At 45.0% G+C, this 18,734-nt stretch overlaps 1 protein-coding gene and 1 long non-coding RNA gene across 2 annotated transcripts in view; both read left to right on the top strand.

Moving 5' to 3' along the window:
• Nucleotides 1–18,734, top strand: part of LOC309523113 — a 178,499-nt gene that overhangs the window by 56,720 nt on the left and 103,045 nt on the right. The window lies entirely within an intron of this gene.
• On the top strand, nucleotides 11,423–18,325 carry LOC309522780 (vomeronasal type-2 receptor 26-like; the record flags this gene model as incomplete). The annotated part of the gene is made up of 5 exons (XM_082206337.1): nucleotides 11,423–11,791; nucleotides 12,084–12,896; nucleotides 15,419–15,646; nucleotides 16,712–16,838; nucleotides 17,427–18,325. Exons 1-5 carry the CDS (start codon nucleotides 11,456–11,458, stop codon nucleotides 18,323–18,325), a joined length of 2,403 nt encoding a protein of 800 aa, XP_082062463.1. The 5' UTR covers nucleotides 11,423–11,455.

The following is an 18,734-nucleotide window of genomic DNA, read 5'->3' as shown; positions in this document are numbered from 1 at the left end:
TTACCGAGTTAAAATAAACTTCTTCCTAAACAACATGGTTCCAAACAGTTTGACGGAGATTCCACACTGCTCCCAACTGAGGCAGACGGACTCTGACTGACACCTGACAGAGAAGGCAGAGACACAATGGCAGCCAAGTCCCCTGCCAGAGTGACTCCGCAGTCAGCCGTCCGGCCTGGAGAAGAGGACTCGGCCCAAAGGACGGCGCAGTCCCAGCCCTTCCCAGCCTCTTGGCTGCTTCTTTGTCCCATGGCCGAAACCCCACTGGAAACGGATCCAGAAAATCAGTTTCTTTCCAAGGCGCCTGGATCTGGTCTGTGGCCGCTTACTCCAGAACATTACTGAAATATACTCAGAGTCGAAAGTGGATTTCATGCTCTTTATTCAGCTCATAGTGGTGAGGAGGGAATGAAAGTCCCCCCAAAGTATCTGCTTTATATACATTATTTACACAATGGGCTGCACGTGATTGGCTAATTCCGGGATTCTCCTGTGGGCCAATCAGGTTGGGGATTCACTTCCATCTGGAGCTGGATTGGGTGGCTCCTGCAGACCAATCATAGTGCTGCATTCTGAATCCTATTGTTCTAGGACCAGTCAGACTGCTGCATTTTGGATCCTATTCAACTCAGTACATAACAATTACACATGAAAGGGAGATGAGAAACTGGCCGGTGGTTAGTTAGGTTTTCTGAATGCAACCACAACAGCCGGGACTTTATACACACGGAAGTGGAAAGAAGGAGAATTCCCCACCAAGGAGGAATGGCTGATGAAGCTGGTGGAAGATGCGGAAAGGGAGAAATTCCCTGCTAAACTAAGAGGACATAAGGAAGAATTGTTCAAGGAAGAATGGAGACCATTGTTATATTATCTGTCATAATAACATCCGTACCTGAAGTCAAAGGCAGGATTTGAAATATAAATATAACTGATATACGACTTCGGGGCTTAGATAATATAAACATGTTTTTTAAAACAGGTGATAAAAAGGAGTAATAAAACAAACATCAAGAGGGGTGGGGAGTCAAGAAGCATTCTGTATTTAGTTGTTTATTTAAAAAAACCTCTGGTAGGTAGACAAGTGTTTTGGAATATCTTTGGAAACTTAATTTTTTTTAAAAAAAATTAATAAATATAGCATCCACCCAGATTCTTAAGAAGCTGATACAATTTCAGTCCGTTTTGTTATTTTTACTTTTTTAAAGTTCTGAAGTAACTTTGTAAACTTTTTTCTGAATGTCCTGCTTATCTTAAAATAAAGTGCTTTAGGGGTTATTGGCCTAATCAAGTGCTGCTGGATTTTATGAATCAGATTAAATAAGTGAATAAATAAATAAGAATAAATAAATTGATAAAGAATAATAAAGCTGCTAGATTACTAGCCTGGCTTGTGCACAGACAATTTGTTTATGAGTAGAGAAGTTTCTGCTCAAAGACGAGGAGCAAGTTGGCTCCATGTGCAACAGAAGCTGTCCTTCCGCAGAACATGTCGAAGGGGAAGGGAGAGTCAAAAGTTCAGAGCAACATTTCTCCCCTCCACCAAATCCAGAGAGCTTCCCTCTGTTGGAGAAGCCTTTCAAAGATGGGGTGGAAATTCACTTAAAGTTGCTTCGAAGCCACCAAGGCGCTACTTCCCTTCCGGGGGAGAACCAGAAGAGAGCGGCAGGAATCAAGCAGCCCAGACCCACCCAAGTGGGCCAGAGGGTGGGCTTGAGAAATCCCTCCCCATCGCAGGCTCCACCAGTCTCTGTCTCTAGCAGCCTCCAAGAAACAAGATCCCACCACCATGTATCCCGTTGACAGTACTGAGGATGGCATTTCTCAGCATTCTCCATTGATTGATTTTTATTTATTCATATTCATTCCTTTATTTATTGATGTACTGAACCTATATATCGCCCTATCCCTGGAGGTCTCAAGGCGGTTCACAGAACAAAATCAAAATATAAAACCACAACATATATAATCAAAATAAAAACAACAAGCCAATAATGCCCCCCCAAACCCCCACATTTTAAAAGGGCTTAGGATGCCTAAGATACAATGCTGGGACTCCTTCATCTGGATGTGGTCCATCCCTGACTCTCCCACCTCTTCTTAAAAACCTCCAATGAATCATAGAATGGGAGACTTGGAAAGGGACCCCAAGGTCCTCTAGTCCAGCCCCCTGCAATGCAGGAATCTCAGCTAAAGAATCCCGGCAGACTGGAGGAGGGCAAATGTTGTCCCTATTTTCAAAAAGGGGAAAAGAGAGGACCCAAATAATTACCGCCCAGTTAGTCTGACATCAATAGCAGGGAAGATTCTGGAGCAGATCATTAAGCAAACAGTCTGTGAGCACCTAGAAAGGAATGCTGTGATCACCAATAGTCAGCATGGATTTCTGAAAAATAGGTCATGTCAGACTAACCTGATCTCGTTTTATGACAGAATTACAAGCCTGGTAGATGAAGGGAACGCAGTGGATGTAGCCTACCTTGATTTCAGCAAGGCATTTGACAAGGTGCCCCATGATATTCTTGTAAAGAAGCTGGTAAAATGCGGTCTTGACTCTGCTACCACTCAGTGGATTTGTAACTGGCTGACTGACCGAACCCAAAGGGTGCTCATCAATGGTTCCTCTTCATCCTGGAGAAGAGTGACTAGTGGGGTGCCACAGGGTTCTGTCTTGGGCCCGGTCTTATTCAACATCTTTATCAACGACTTGGATGATGGACTCAAGGGCATCCTGATCAAATTTGCAGATGACACCAAACTGGGAGGGGTGGCTAACACCCCAGAGGACAGGATCACACTTCACTTCAAAACGACCTTGACAGATTAGAGAACTGGGCAAAAACAAACAAGATGAATTTTAACAGGGAGAAATGTAAAGTATTGCACTTGGGCAAAAAAAATATGAGAGGCACAAATACAAGATGGGTGACACCTGGCTTGAGAGCAGTACATGTGAAAAGGATCTAGGAGTCTTGGTTGACCACAAACTTGACATGAGCCAACAGTGTGACGCGGCAGCTAAAATAGCCAATGCAATTCTGGGATGCATCAATAGGAGTATAGCATCTAGATCAAGGGAAGTAATAGTGCCACTGTATTCTGCTCTGGTCAGACCACACCTGGAGTACTGTGTCCAGTTCTGGGCACCACAATTCAAGAAGCTCAAGCGAGGAGCCAAAGAAGATGGCGGCTGTAACAACTTCTCCTTCGTGAACCCTCCGGATTACAAACCTTTTATTGCCTTTTATAGCCTTTTACAGCCGTCTTTATAGCTGTTTTTATTTGACTTTTAAATTATTTTACCTCTGTTGGAAGTTTTTAATCGTTTTACTTCTATGGTTGGCCTGTCGGGGCCATATACGTATCAACAAGGATATTCAAACCCCCTGCTGAGAAAGCCTGCTGCTGATTAGTAACGCCGCCTTGAAGACTGGGTTATGTTGAGCAGTGGACGAGGAGTAGCAGAGGAGTTGCGTCCATAAAGATAAGTTCTCTTTTATTTCTTTTATCTCCGTTTACCTCTACTTTGAACTTTCGTAGTTAGTGAGACAGCGACAAATGGGTCATGGCAAGCGACCAAGATCTGCTGAGAAAAGTTGTACACCTCCAAGAGTAAAGCAGTCAAAGCTTGAATCTCCCCCACCATCTACTAACAATAACAGCAAAACGGAGCAAGTAATTGTTTCTGCGGTCGAAACATACAACCGCTTTTGGCCTCTGCATGATCAAGGAGAGTTGGAAAAGCTAGCTGATCCAGCGGGGGATGGAAGCCTTAGGGGAACCCTCCTCCCTGATACCTTAATTACACCTCCGTCACTGAAACGGGAAGCATTAGGGCAAACTGCCCATGAATTAGTACCTGATCAAATACAACTGGTAATCAGGACTTTAAGCTTCATCTTCAAGGAATTGGAGGGGATTTCTTCGTCATTGAATAAACTTACACGGGCCTTTCTAGCTCATCTACCTTCCTCAACTGAGCTATCTAATTTGCATCAATCTCCTGTGCAGCTTGTGAGTACCTTAAAGAGACAACTTGACCAGAAATCTCCCCTTAAGGGCTCAAGATGCAGGCTACCACTGCCCCAAAGGAATAAGCAATCCTTGATTTTTCAACCTAATAAAATATGTCTATCCATTTTTTCCCGTGACGCCCCCAGACTTAGGTGGAATAACCTGATGATGGCTAAAGGGTACCTACGTGATTTGTTAAATATTCCTTTTTCCCGGATAGATCTTCTATCTGTAGTACCCCTAAATGCCACGCCCTGGCCAAGGAAATTTATGCTCTCCTTCCAGTCTGCAAGGATCCCACATCTTCTTGCAAGACAAAAAGATCGGCTGGCACCCTGGGAGATTGTAACAACAAGAGTCTTTAAGGACACGAGTGTTAAACCTCTTTTCCCCAACATTTTAACCGGCAATGAACGCCCGTTTCCTTCTTCTGTCCCTATAATAAAGGGAAAAACACCTAGCCGGGTACCCCCTGTTCCACCTGCGACCGCAAGTGACCATCTAGCTAAGCTGAGGAGTGATCCAATTGCAAGCGGAGATTGGAATATCCCTGAAGAGAGAAATCTTATCTCCTCTTATGGAAAACTCCCTTCGGAAGAACAGCAGGCTATTCTCGATAGATTGGATCTACTCAAACAAAGACTCCTATCGCAAGGGGACCCCTCTATGCCGATGAGAGAGGAGAGCAGGTGCTCCACGTCCCACAAGGCGTCTCCATCAAATACCTTGATAATCTCTTAACCTGTTACTTTGTTACCCCCTACTGATCTGAATCAGCAGTCACCTGTCGACCAACAGCACCATTCTACCGTGGAGGAAGTTGATAAACTCAATACTCCCGTTTCAGACCTTATGTCCAATCAAAATATGGAGGTTGATGATTCCTTTGCCTCAATGCCTGAGCTAGAATCATCCCTGCCTGAAGATCACCAGGAAATGACTACGCATGCACCATCCCCACGTTCACGTCCTTCTATACATCTGTGTGATAATTCTTCCCTATCTGCGCAGCAACTACAAGTGATGGCTGGAACACCTCTTAGCGTTACCCTGGTCAAGACTGACAACTCCAACGGATCTACTAGTATAGCCCATCAAAGACTTGCTACTACTCACCTCAATGAACAGCATCCAACCTCACCAACTTTGCCTAATTCTTCCTCCCCGGCAAAACCCTTCCTGCCTGTTAATGTTACCAAATCATGGATTCAATCAACACAGAAGAAGACCTTATCCACACAAACTAAAATTACCGATTTTCTTATAGGTCCTCGTTCTACCTCCAAGAACCCATTAAACAACTCAAAGTGACAATTACCGGGACAGCACAAGGACCCGACATTATCAATACTTAGCTGGAACATCGCTGGTTGGAGAACCAAAAAATCAGACCCCGAATTCAGGAAGTACATAAACTCATTTAATATCATTCTATTCCAAGAAACGTGGGATGAGGAAGAGATTATCATAGATGGCTTCGATCTTCTAACACTTCCGGCCTCCCCTTCCTTGAAAGGAGGTCGCCCCAAAGGGGGTCTTTTGATTGGGATCTCACTCCAACTTCGCGCCAAATTCACTCTGGTACGGGCTTCCCCGCCTTTTGCTCTATCTGGACTGATCACAGAAGGGAAGTCCTCATTACTAATTACTAATGTTTATCTCCCCCCCCCCCCGAAGGCTCAGCACCTGATCTTGATTGGAGATGGGAATCATTTGAAAATCACCTATTGTCATGTCATACCAAATGCCCTAACTCGTATTCCTTAATTGGGGGAGATTTTAATGCTCGTATTGCCACTAATTGGGACCTACTAACCAAGTCCAAATGGTGGACTCCCCCATGTTTGGACAACTTTGACTTGGAACATACCAGAATTAGAACTTCAAAGGACAACAGAGTAAACAAAGCAGGAGTGACCCTTTACCAAATTGCCATTCGCTTGAATCTAGTATTCTTGAACGGCACCTTCCCCCCCGATATACCGGGGGAGTTCACTCACCTGGGACCAACATCTAACAGTGTTATCGATTACTTCTTGATCTCCGCAAATTTGGCCGTTAATGTACTTTCCTTCCAAGTTGAAAATCAACATTTCAGTGATCACCTCCCAGTAGTGACCACTTTGTCATTGTTCCGGCGCCAGAAGGACTATAAACACTCAGTCCTTCTGGAAACCTCATCATCGGTCCAAATAAGAGGGATCAAATGGTCGGAGGCTGTAGCCCAAAAATACCAGGATTTTTTCCATAGGGAAATCACTGCCTATCTACCTCAAATAACTACTGATTTACAAGATTCCAATTCGGTTTTGAAACTTTTTAACCTTCTTACAACAAACCTTACCACTTTTTTTACATCACCTCCTCAAAAGGCGAAAGTGGCGCATTGCAGTGCTGGGGCCCCTTGGTTTAACACCTCTTGCAAACAAGCAAGATCCCTTCTTCGTTCCATCTATAATGAATACAAAAACTCTAATGCCCAAGCTCTACCATCCTCCTATTTACAAGCCAAAAGAGCATACAAACAGACTTTAAAGCTGGCCAAACGCGAGTGGCATCAAAAGCGTTGGCGAGCCTTGATAGCGGCCTCTAGATCCCACAGACCACAGGAATTTTGGGCTCTGATAAACATAAGAGGAAGGAAGTACCCACTGACGATTATCCCTGCGCCCACATGGGAAAAATTCTTGAGTAAATATTTCTCCTTGGCAGAGGAATCCAACTCATCCACGGAATTCCGAGCCGACCATCTACCTTTGTGGCCCTCTACCGACCCAGACCTGATAATGGACTTGATATTAGACCTGAAAACGGGCAAAGCCCCCGGGCCGGATCTAGTCCCTGCTGAGGCTATTGTTGCGCAACCGAGGTGGTGGGCTGAAATTCTGGCCAAAGTCTTTGACGCAATTAATTCTACGGGGCTTATCCCTAGGTCATGGAAGGAGGCCGTGATCGTGCCAGTCCATAAAAAGGGTCCCCCTGCTGACCCGGAGAACTATCGGAACATCAGCCTTTTGTCTATCATCGGGAAAATCTATGCAAAATTTTTGCTGTCTAAGCTGTCTCATTGGGCAAACGACTCAAATCTGATTGGCCATGAGCAAGCGGGCTTTAGGAACAATTACTCGACCTCTGACCATATGGTAATTATGTATCATCTTGCCAGAAAATATTCTGCCCCAAGGCGGGGGCGCCTATGTGTCGCTTTCATAGACCTAAAGGCCGCCTTCGACAGTATCCCAAGAAACTGTCTATGGAAGAAACTAGAGAGATGGGGCATAGATAGAAGACTGTTATGGCTTATAACCCAATTACACCACGGGTCGTCGGCTAGAGTGAGACTCACACCTGCGGGAAACCTATCCAACGAGGTCCCAATAAATAGAGGTGTGCGCCAAGGCTGCATTTTGGCCCCACTCCTCTTCAACCTGTTTATTAGCGATATGAAGCTCTTTCTGAATGAGTCTCAAGCCAACATTCATGCCCCCCGCCTAGCCGATTTTCGCTGCCCTTTGCTCCTATACGCCGATGATGCAGCGATCCTTTCCTACTCTAGAGTCGGTCTATGCAGAGCTCTAAAGATTTTTGCGGCTTACTGCAAACTCAACCATCTGACAATTAATCATGGGAAATCTAAAGTCCTGGTCTTTACCAGGTCTCGGAAAACTTACAGCTGGAAGTTAGATGGAGTCCAATTAGAACAAGTTTTCAAATTTAAATACCTGGGAGTCTTCTTTCACTACAACCTAAGCTGGAAGCCACAGATACAGTATTTACTAAACAAAGGGAAAACAATACTTTATGCTCTACTCCAATTTTTTGCGGCTGACGGAGCCTCCCACATCCCCTCTGCATTGAAGGTATACCACGCAAAAGTGGTTTCCACCCTCTGCTATGCTGCCCCGCTCTGGGCCCCTGGGTCCAATTTAACATCGCTGGAGACATTGCAGAATCAGTTTCTCCGTCGCCTCCTGAAACTCCCCATGTGTGTGAGCAACGCAGCCATACGTTTGGAGTTAAGGATTGCATCATTGGAGACTGTCATCTGGAAGCGAGTCTTTGGCTATTGGCTGTCCAGCTGGCATAGGCTTCCCAACCATTACCTTTTTCAGTGCCTCTGGCGGGACGAATTTGTTAATCCGTGGGTAGGAAAAATCCATGCCAAACTTCTGAGCATCGGAATTTCCCCAGCGGACTCCCTAAAGATGAACTTACGCTCAGCTAAAAGCCTCATTGAGCAAAGATTAGCAGACATTGAAAACCAACACAACCTTGCCAGAGGTGAGGGTGTCTGCTCCCCCAGGTATCACGGAATAACCCCACCACTTGACCTTCCATCATACATGTCATCTCTTTCATCAGTACCACACCGACTTGCATTTATTCGTGCAAGGTTCAATGTCCTTCCATCGAACCTGCTGAGCCACAGATTTTCCAAGGGTTTGGTGTCTCCGCTATGCATGTGTGATGGGAAAACTGTTGAATCTCTTCCACATATAATGTTCAACTGTCCCCTACATAGCATAGCCAGGACTAAATTCCTGGGCCCTGCTTTACTGCGCTTGGTTAGCAGGCCTGTTGAGTCACACGCCGCACTGCTTTTACAGGATACAGACCCTTCTGTTACTCTGCAGGTGGCGAGATTCCTGAATGCGGTTATCTCACACGCAAAAACCACCAAAAAACAACAACAACATCAAAATCTAATCGGACAGTTATGATGAGAGTGCATGTCGGATCTCGTCTTCAGTTTTCCTTTTCTGCGAACCGTCCCTTGGAGCTCTCCGGGCCACATCCTGTTATTTGGCTCTGCCCAATGACCCACCCTTGCATCGCAGTGTTCACCTTCTGGTGTCAGATATTTCGGTTTTTAAGCCTTTGTGCTTTTTATGTTTGTACATAATTTATGGGCTAATAGCCGTAAATAAATAAATGAAATGAAATGAATTCAAGAAGGACACTGACAAACTGGAACATGTCCAGAGGAGGGCAACCAAAATGGTCAAAGGCCTGGAAACGATGCCTTATGAGGAACGGCTAAGGGAGCTGGGCATGTTTAGCCTGGAGAAGAGGAGGTTAAGGGGTGATATGATAGCCATGTTCAAATATAGAAAAGGATGTCACATAGAGGAGGGAGAAAGGTTGTTTTCTGCTGCTCCAGAGAAGCGGACACGGAGCAATGGATCCAAACTACAAGAAAGAAGATTCCACCTAAACGTTAGGAAGAACTTCCTGACAGTAAGAGCTGTTGGACAGTGGAATTTGCTGCCAAGGAGTGTGGTGGAGTCTCCTACTTTGGAGGTCTTTAAGCAGAGGCTTGACAACCATATGTCAGGAGTGCGAGGATGGTGTTTCCTGCTTGGCAGGGGGTTGGACTCGATGGCCCTTGTGGTCTCTTCCAACTCTATGATTCTATGATTCTATGATTCTATCTCAACAGAATCCAAACTCTGCTTCAAAACCTCCAAGGAAGGAGAGTCCATAGTTGGATCCAGCTCCTTCTTTGGTGCTTGTGAGCAAAGTTCAGGCCAAACTTCCAACTTCCAAGCACACCCCTTGACTTCTGTCCAACATGTTTTTCTCCAGTTCTGCACCTGCCGCTTGAGCCATTCAAGACTCCAGAAAGTTATTGTGCTGAAACTTATTCCACTTAGAATAGTCGAAATTATAGTCATCTCATCTTCTAAAAGCTCAGGAGATGTTTCTGGAAATTGCATGAGCCTCAGAAAGCAACAACAGCATGGCAATATTAATTGAAAAAGTTGGTGCAGAGAATATTTCCTGTGTTGGAGACAGACTGAGTCAAGATGCAGAGCTGGCGAAAGAGGGGTGTGCCTGCCTTGTGCTTCCTAGCTCCAAAGGTAGAGTTGAAAACCACCCAGATTGGGAAAGCCCAAGCAGTCTGGCCTTGCAAGAGTCTTTGGGTTCTTCTGCTATGCCTCCTTGGTAGGTAAGAGGAGGAGGAGGCAGAGCCAGAATGAGATCCCTGCTTCTGCTGCTCATGATGCCCTTTGGAGTCTGCAGGAACCACAAGGCGAAATGTCCCTTGAATCTAGTCAGGGATGAAACGGATGCTCGCAATTACTACCGGCCAGGACACTTCCTCATCAGTGGGATCATCTCTCCAATACGCCTTATTGAGACAACTCCATACAACTTTACTCAGACACCCTTCGCCAGGAATGAAGTGTATGTAAAATTATATGTGGATGGGTTTCATGGTCCTCCAGTCCTTGTAATGGTTGAAATAGGAAAGAGCCCCTATCTCAGGGCTGGGGAGCCAAGGGCTGATGTTGCAGGACTACCCTGCCCTGACCATTGGTCTTGCTGGCTGGGGGTGATGGGAACTGGGGGGGGTCCAGTAAAAAACCTCTCTTACTTCCTTCTTCCCTCTGTCTTCCTAAGTAAAACAGTCCTGTTCCTATGCGTCTGTGTTGCTTTTAGTAGAATGCAAGGATGCCAGTGAATCTGGTCAGGGTTCAAAAGGATGCACTGAATTTCCCCACCTGCAGGATGCCATGAAACTCAGGCAATTTCCAAGGCACAAAGGTTTCGTTCAATATTATTCCATTTGGACAATTCTTAAACTGTCATTAAGGAATGTTACAGTTTTGCAAATGGAATTTTAAGAGCCTCTTGGGGACCTTTTAATCCTTTTTTGACCACACACAACTGGCCTCATTTCAAAGTATTGAGGTGCTTGACGTTTCTTCCTAAGCCAGAGGGTGGCATGAAACTCAAGCAATTCCCAAGCTGCTAAGATTATTTTATGTTTATTCTATTGGGATCATTTGTGAACAACCTTATCACAGTTCTCTTTACACAATGCAACGGGAGACCTGCAGCCCATCATGGGGAAATCTGTCTCAGCTACATTAAAGGTTTCCTCCTCCAATCCCAGCACTAAAATAATACAGACCAGAGGGTGTCCTCATTGGTGGAGTCAGTGATCCAAAATATGGGCAAAATTATAAATTTTACCACACACTCAAACCTGAAAGCCAACAGGCCTCATTTGTAACTAAAAGGGGACTGAGGTATTTGGTGCTTCCCCTCTTTCAATAAAATTGTCTCTTATCTACCTGGAGTCTAGCCCCTTGGAAGGCGCCAAAGACCACTGCAGCAAAAGCAGCCTATGGAGCAGCTTCCCAGTATATCTCAAATTTTGAGGGCCGCCTTCATTTCCTACAAATAGAACCACAGTAGAAAAGTATCACAGAGTTGTAGAGATGGAAGGGACCCGGAGGAATCTCACCTGAAGCATCCATGACACATGGTCACTTTCGGAGGGAGTCTGTTCCACTGCTGAACAGCTCTGTGTGCTGTTTGAATCATAGCTCCTGTCATGGAGCAGAGATCTGCAAATTTTTGTGGATAAATAAATAAATAAATAAATAACTAATATCTGTGGATCATATAATGTTTCCTTCCTCCCATTAATATGAATATCAGTTTCACTCTTTTTAAAGGATTCATTTATTGCAGGGAGTCAACTAGGTTCTTCTGGTACATGTTGTCTTTCCTGTTCACCATCCAAGAGATCAACCAGGATCTCAGTCTCTTACCCAACATCACCCTGGGCTACAACATCTATGAGAACTATTTAGATGCAAAGATGACTTCAGACGCCATGCTAGAGCTGCTTGCAGGCAGTGGATGCAATATTCCCAATTATCACTGTGGAGAACAGAATCCCCTGCTGGCTGTTCTTGAAAGAAGCAATACTGTCATCTCAAAAGTGATTTCAGCCTTGTCAGGCATCTACAAAATCCCACAGGTAAGTAGTGGGAGAGCATGGAGGGACAGAGGATTTCAACTGCATAAGATCCTATTTTCTCTTTGGAGGGGTTAAGTAGGGATATTTTTAAAAATGGGGAAATCCTGAGCTATGGATCCTACATCCCTTTTTCAAAACTGAGCCTTCACCTACTTGTCACCTCCAGATGTTTCAGACTAAAACTCCCATCAGCCTCAGCCAGCAGAGATTTAGATGTCAGTCATTTCAGATAATTAAATATCTGTTATGCTGAAAGTAAAATAAATTGCTGATCTTTTGCTTTCCTTGCTAGATCAGTCATGGCTTCACTGCCCAGGTTCTCGAAGGTAAAACCCTGTTCCCTTTTGTCTACCGGATGAGTCCCAAAGAGGAAAGTCAGTACCAGGGGATTGTTGAATTGCTCCTGCATTTTGGATGGACGTGGATTGGCCTCTTCACTCCAGACAATGACAGTGGAGAAAGATTTGTGAGCGCTGTTAAACCTCTGATGCTCAGCAAAGGGATCTGCATTGCTTTATCAAAAAGAGTACCAGAAAGTTATTTTGATGAATTTATAACACCTGGGGAACCTTTTTCCCTATGGAGACAAGTTGGGGTATTTGTTTCCTATATAACCAATGCACATGTTATCATAATGCTCATGGCAATAAACAATATTTATGAGAAGGAAATAGGGGCGAAAGTCTGGATCACAACAGCTTTGCTAGAAAGCAGAATTGGCTTTTCCTTCCCTCCATATCTATTCCAGCACCTCCATGGTTCTCTGTCCTTTGAAATTCAGACTGGAATAAGGAGCAGCAAAGGTGAGAAATATAAATCGCAGTCCAATCTTCTTGGAGATTTTTTGGATGAAGCTTATCAGTGTTCATATTCAAAGCATCTGTTGTCTGTGAAAGGCCGGAGAAGATGCAAAGAGGAGGCGGAAATGGAGATGGTGTCCCAAAGGGTATGTGAGACAATCCTGTCTCTAGATAGCTATAGCACTTACATCAATGTTCAAGCTGTGGCTCAGGCCTTGCATGCTTCGCTTTCATCGAGACCCCAGAGGAGGCTGATGGTGGAGGAAGGAGAGCAATGGGGACCCCAAAGGCTACAGCCGTGGCAGGTATTTCCTTCCCCTTTTTGCAAACTGCAGTCCACACAGATGCCGATCTTGACTGTGGATAAACCTGTAAACTGTCATAGTTACTATTACTAATAGTCGCTTACCTTCCAACATGTCTCCGATGAAAATAGGGATGTCCCATCCCATAACGATCATTTTGCTATTTATACCCAGGGCTTTCTTCAGGGGGAACTCACTGGAACTCAGCTCCAGCACCTCTCAACTGGGTGCCATTTGGACCTTTGGAGGGACTGTAGTAATAATACATGGGACGCGGGTGGCGCTGTGAGTAAAAGCCTCAGCGCCTAGGGCTTACCGATCGAAAGGTCGGCGGTTCGAATCCCCGCGGCGGGGTGCGCTCCCGCTGCTCGGTCCCAGCGCCTGCCAACCTAGCAGTTCGAAAGCACCCCCGGGTGCAAGTAGATAAATAGGTACCGCTTACCAGCGGGAAGGTAAACGGCGTTCCGTGTGCTGCGCTGGCTCGCCAGATGCAGCGATGTCACGCTGGCCACGTGACCCGGAAGTGTCTCCGGACAGCGCTGGCCCCCGGCCTCTTGAGTGAGATGGGCGCACAAACCCCAGAGTCTGTCAAGACTGGCCCGTTCAGGCAGGGGTACCTTTACCTTTACCTTAGTAATAATATTAGTATTATTCTGTTTATATATCAACTATCATCTGAAGATCACAGGGTGGTTTGCAGAAAAAAAATACAAAATGAGAATAGAAAAAGCAAACGAAAGAAAGAAAACAAGCAAACCAAAAGCACATTAAAATGCCCAGAGATGGTTTAATCCACCCAAATCCTGGTTACAGAATAACTTTCTCGCCTGGCACTTAAAGATTTGTCACAAAGGTGTCCAGGGAGCCTCTCTGGGAGAACATCCCCCAAGTGAGGAGCCACCACAGAAAAGTCCTGTTGTCGTGCTGCCACCCTCCAGATATCTCTATTTTTATATAGTTTTTTATTTAAGTTTTTTTTTCATTTCTTTCCAAGCTCCTGTATAGTTATTCTTAAAAATATTTATGTTTGTAACTGTTATCCATACTCCTAAATATTAAACTTTCTTCTCAATCATCAGTTCTGTCACATTTTCCACCAATACTTTCGTTCTACCTTTATTTAGTTTAAAACCTGCTACTTCTCCAACTTGAGAATCTGTTCAAGACCCTTGGTTGGCTAGCCATGGGGTCTTCTACAGTTACCACATAGTCATCTGCAAATGCCTTGAGTTTATATGCTTTGTAACCCACTGTTGGGACGCGGGTGGCGCTGTGGGTTAAACGACAGAGCCTAGGACTTGCCGACCAAAGGTCGGCGGTTCAAATCCCCGTGACGGGGTGAGCTCCCGTTGCTCGGTCCCTGCTCCTGCCAACCTAGCAGTTCGAAAGCACGTCAAAGTGCAAGTAGATAAATAGGTACCGCTCCGGCGGGAAGGTAAACGGCGTTTCCATGTGCTGCTCTGGTTCGCCAGAAGTGGCTTAGTCATGCTGGCCACATGTACGCTGTACGCTGTACGCCGGCTCCCTCGGCCAATAAAGCGAGATGAGCGCCCCAACCCCAGAGTTGGCCTCGACTGGACCTAATGGTCAGGGGTCCCTTTACCTTTAATCTATGTTATCCCTTTTATTTCTTCATCTGATCTTCTACTTCTGGCCAGGGTCCCTAAAACTAAAATAATAATGGTGACTGAGGATATCCCTGTCTTGTCCCTTTCATTATTTTGAATTTTTCTGTTATTACGTTGTTTACTATCATCATAGTCTGTTAGTCAGAATAAATTGTGTCAATTCCTCTAAGTACAGTGGTACCTCGGGTTACAGACGCTTCAGGTTACAGACTCTGGCAACCCAGAAATAGTACCTGGGGTTAAGAACTTTGCTTCAGGATGAGAACAGAAATCGCGCAGCGGCAGCGTAAGGCCCCATTAGCTAAAGTGGTACCTCAGGTTAAGAACAGTGTCAGGTTAAGAATGGACCTCCAGAACAATTTAAGTTCTTAACCTGAGGTACCACTGTCATGACTCTCTGAATTTCATCATCTCTATAGTCTTCTTCATAGAAGTCCATGAAAAAATGGTCAAAGGCCTTCTCTGCATCTATAAAAATCAACACTGCTTGCTTATCATTTCTAACCTCCAGATATTCTATTATATCAATTATATTCCTTATATTATCCTTCATCTGGCAGCCTGGCAAAAAACCAGCCTGGTCCTGATGAATTAAATCCATTAACAGCACTTTCATGTCATTTGCCAATAGGTCTGCAAACAGTTTATACTCATTATTTAATAGAGAAATCAGCCTATCATTTTTGACTGATAATAGATCTGTATCTTTTTTCAGAATCAGCGCAATCTAAGTATCTTAAACATTTTAGTGGTTGTGCCAAATAATCTTGTAATTTCTTATAGTACTTTGCTGATAGCCCACCTGGCCCTGGTGTTTTCCCCATTTTGGCTTGATTAATTGCCTGTTGTAGCTTCCCAGTTTCTTAATGCTGGCGCTTTCCCCTGCCATTCCAGCTTCACCCTTTCTTGAGAGAAGTCCGGTGTCTGAATACTTCCAGGGGCAGACTGTGCTTGGATGAGAACTGGGAGATGCCAGCGGACTTCAATATTATTAACTGGGTGATGTCTCCCAATAAGTCTCGTGCCCTTGTGAAAATTGGGAATATAAGGAGAGGAGCATCTGCTGGCATAAAGTTCACCATTAACCCAGAAGCCATTGAGTGGAACAAGAAATTCAAGAAGGTAGGGGGGATAATTGGGGGAGGGGGCTAGGAGATCTTGACTGTGCTCTTCCTTGAACAACCACTGCAGAATGAGCATGTCAGGTTGACTGTCCAGTAACAGCTGGAACCACCACTCCTTCTTTCTACAGCAACTGAGATAGGAGGGGAATTTGGGATGCTCAAATAAAGGATATTGACCTTTTACACATGCAGAAGGATGAAAAGTAATTTATTTTACAAATGATAATTACTGATTTATTGTATATTTTTTTAAATTTGTGAGTAAGCTCACTTCTATTAAATTTGTCTTAATTTGTTGTTGATGTGGTAAAATTTGGAAAACCAATTAAAGCAATTTGGCAAAAAACCCAAAACCCAACTCTCCTTTCAGTTGGGCATTGAACAGCAAAGCACTTTCTCTCTCTCTCTGACACACACAAACACGAGAATGAACCGTGTGAGAGATTATTCGAATCCTGAAATTTGGGGGAATCACATGTCAGACCCATTGTCATTTGCTTTGAAGTTCTTTTAAGAAGGGAAACAGGTAAATGGAGAAGAGGAAACAGAGTTCTGTGGCTCAAACCTCAGCTGTACTGAACTCAATTTAAAGCACAAGATATTCTGGTCACCCCAATGGTCAGCGGGGGGTTGAAAGGACCCTGATGAGGGGTCAAGGCTGCATTCCAGAGATCATGTTCTGCAGCTAAAGAGAACTGACCGCATTAAGGGAATGGGGAGATGGCAGGCAACTGGGGATCTTGGCTGCTGGAAACGGCAACTGGGATCTCCCAGGATTCCCTGCCAGACAGACCCCTCCCCAACCTCTATGTGATTGATGTAGAGCTGGGATGATTTCCTGAATGATTCATTGGGGGCCACAACTGCAAATCTTGGGGTAGATCAGGGTTCCCCAAACTTGGGTCCCCAGCTGTCTTTGGACTACAGCTCCCATCATCCTGAGCTGGCAAGACCAGTTGTCAGGGATCACCACCATGCTATAGAGATCGCGTTGAGTGAATTACATACACACAAATACTCCTAACTGTTCCTCTTTGTTGCAACTTCTTGTCTTTCTGGTTAGGCCGTACCTCGTTCCAGGTGTACAGAAAGATGTCGACCCGGATATGCCAAGGTGGTCCTAGAAGGAAAGCCCATTTGCTGCTATGCTTGTGCTCAGTGTGCAGAAGGATCCTTCTCCACTCGGGAAGGTGGGTGATTCCAAGGGGGAAGAAATTCCTGGAGAGAGTAAACACAGGACAGAAATTCAGTCTCACACACTGCAGACATAGGGGAATGGGAATCCTTCCTCGACTTCCTTAGTATTAATCACCTTTATTACATCCAGGAAGTGAGTTGATAGGAATGACCATAAGGAAGAAATATCTGGGGTGCAAACTGGGCAGCTGTGAGAGGAATGTCCGCAAAGCATTCCTTTTTGATTTTTTAGACCAAGCCACACAAAAAGGAAATAATGTTGACACTTATCAAATAATGGATAGACGATGAAAAGCAGCAAATTACTATCAGCAAAAGCACAATAAAAATAAATACTTCATGTGAAAATTATTACAATATAATCTATGGACCGTTTCGATCTCACTGCTATGAACATTGAATGGAAGCAATGTCTGCATTTTAAAGGTTCAGACAAAGAGGAACAGGCAGGATCCAAACAATGCAGTTAAGAGAAGTGGAGTGGTCACTGCCTCTCAGTTGATCCTAGATCACAATGTTAATAGAGCACAGATCATTAGGGATGTAAGTGATGCTGCAGCCACTCTTTTTCTCTTCCCCAGATGCAGAACATTGCACCAAATGCCCAGAAGATCACCATTCAAACAAGGACAGAGATCAATGTGTCCCCAAGATTACCACCTTCCTGACTTATGGAGAATATTTGGGAATGGTGTTAGCTTCTCTTGTCCTATTCTTGTCCTTAACAGCAGGCATTGTGTTGGGAATCTTCATTAAATACAAGGAAACTCCCATTGTCAAAGCCAACAACCGGGACCTCTCCTACACCCTCCTCGTCTCCCTCCTGCTTTCCTTTCTGTCCTCCTTCCTCTTCATCGGGCGCCCAAGGAAAGAGACCTGCCTTCTCCGACAAACGGCCTTCAGCATCATCTTCTCAGTTGCTGTTTCTTCTGTCTTGGCAAAGACCATCACGGTGGTGCTGGCCTTCCTGGCCACAAAGCCCGGGAACAGGGTGAGGAGATGGCTGGGCAGGAGTCTGGCCAACTCCATTGTCATCTCCTGTTCTGGGGGGCAAGTTCTCATCTGCACCATCTGGCTGGGCTCTTCTCCCCCATTCCCAGAGCCCGACATGCGCTCCCAGGTGGAAGAGATCATCCTGCAATGCAACGAAGGGTCTGTGGCCATGTTTTACGTTGCCCTCGGCTACCTGGGCTTCTTGGCTGCCACCTGCTTCACGGTGGCTTTCCTAGCCAGGAAGTTGCCCGGCTCCTTCAACGAAGCCAAGCTGATCACCTTCAGCATGCTGGTCTTCTGCAGTGTTTGGGTGTCTTTTGTGCCCACCTACCTGAGCACCAAGGGCAAGTACATGGTGGCCGTGCAGATCTTCTCTATGTTGGCCTCCAGTGCTGGGCTTCTGGGCTGCATCTTCCTTCCCAAGTGTTACGTTATTGTGCTGAGGCCTGATCTGAACACAAAGGAGCACCTGACAACAAGGAATTAAGGGGCATCTGATTCTTAAAATAGTCCATGTTCCTGATGTCCAGAAGTGCATAAAGGAAACACAGCTACTCATCCATGTGTTCATTCTTAGCCTGGGTTTTAGGAAGTCCTGTTCACATGAACAGTAAGATTCGTGGAAATCTTTTGTATGCTGTGTCATTTACAAGTGCACTTCATGTCATTTCGTTCTCCTAAGTTTTGTATATCAATAAACTGAGAAATTAATTTAAGTTATCTCCTGTAGTCTGTTGGTTTAATTTCTGTATCGTGTAAGCTCCCTGTTCCAAAGAGTAGCAGCTGACCTTAGGCAAGCTTTGACTGAAAAGCGGTTTTATGTAGATGTTAAACAATGTGGGGATAGGATCGAGCCCTGTGGAACCCCACATTCAAGGCTCCCGGAGCTGAAAAAC

The sequence above is a fragment of the Podarcis vaucheri genome (assembly GCF_965113315.1).
Source record: "Podarcis vaucheri genome assembly, chromosome: 18".
Taxonomy (NCBI): domain Eukaryota; kingdom Metazoa; phylum Chordata; class Lepidosauria; order Squamata; family Lacertidae; genus Podarcis; species Podarcis vaucheri.
Note: the sequence above shows the minus strand (reverse complement) of the source record. Positions and strands in the feature narration are given on the sequence as shown.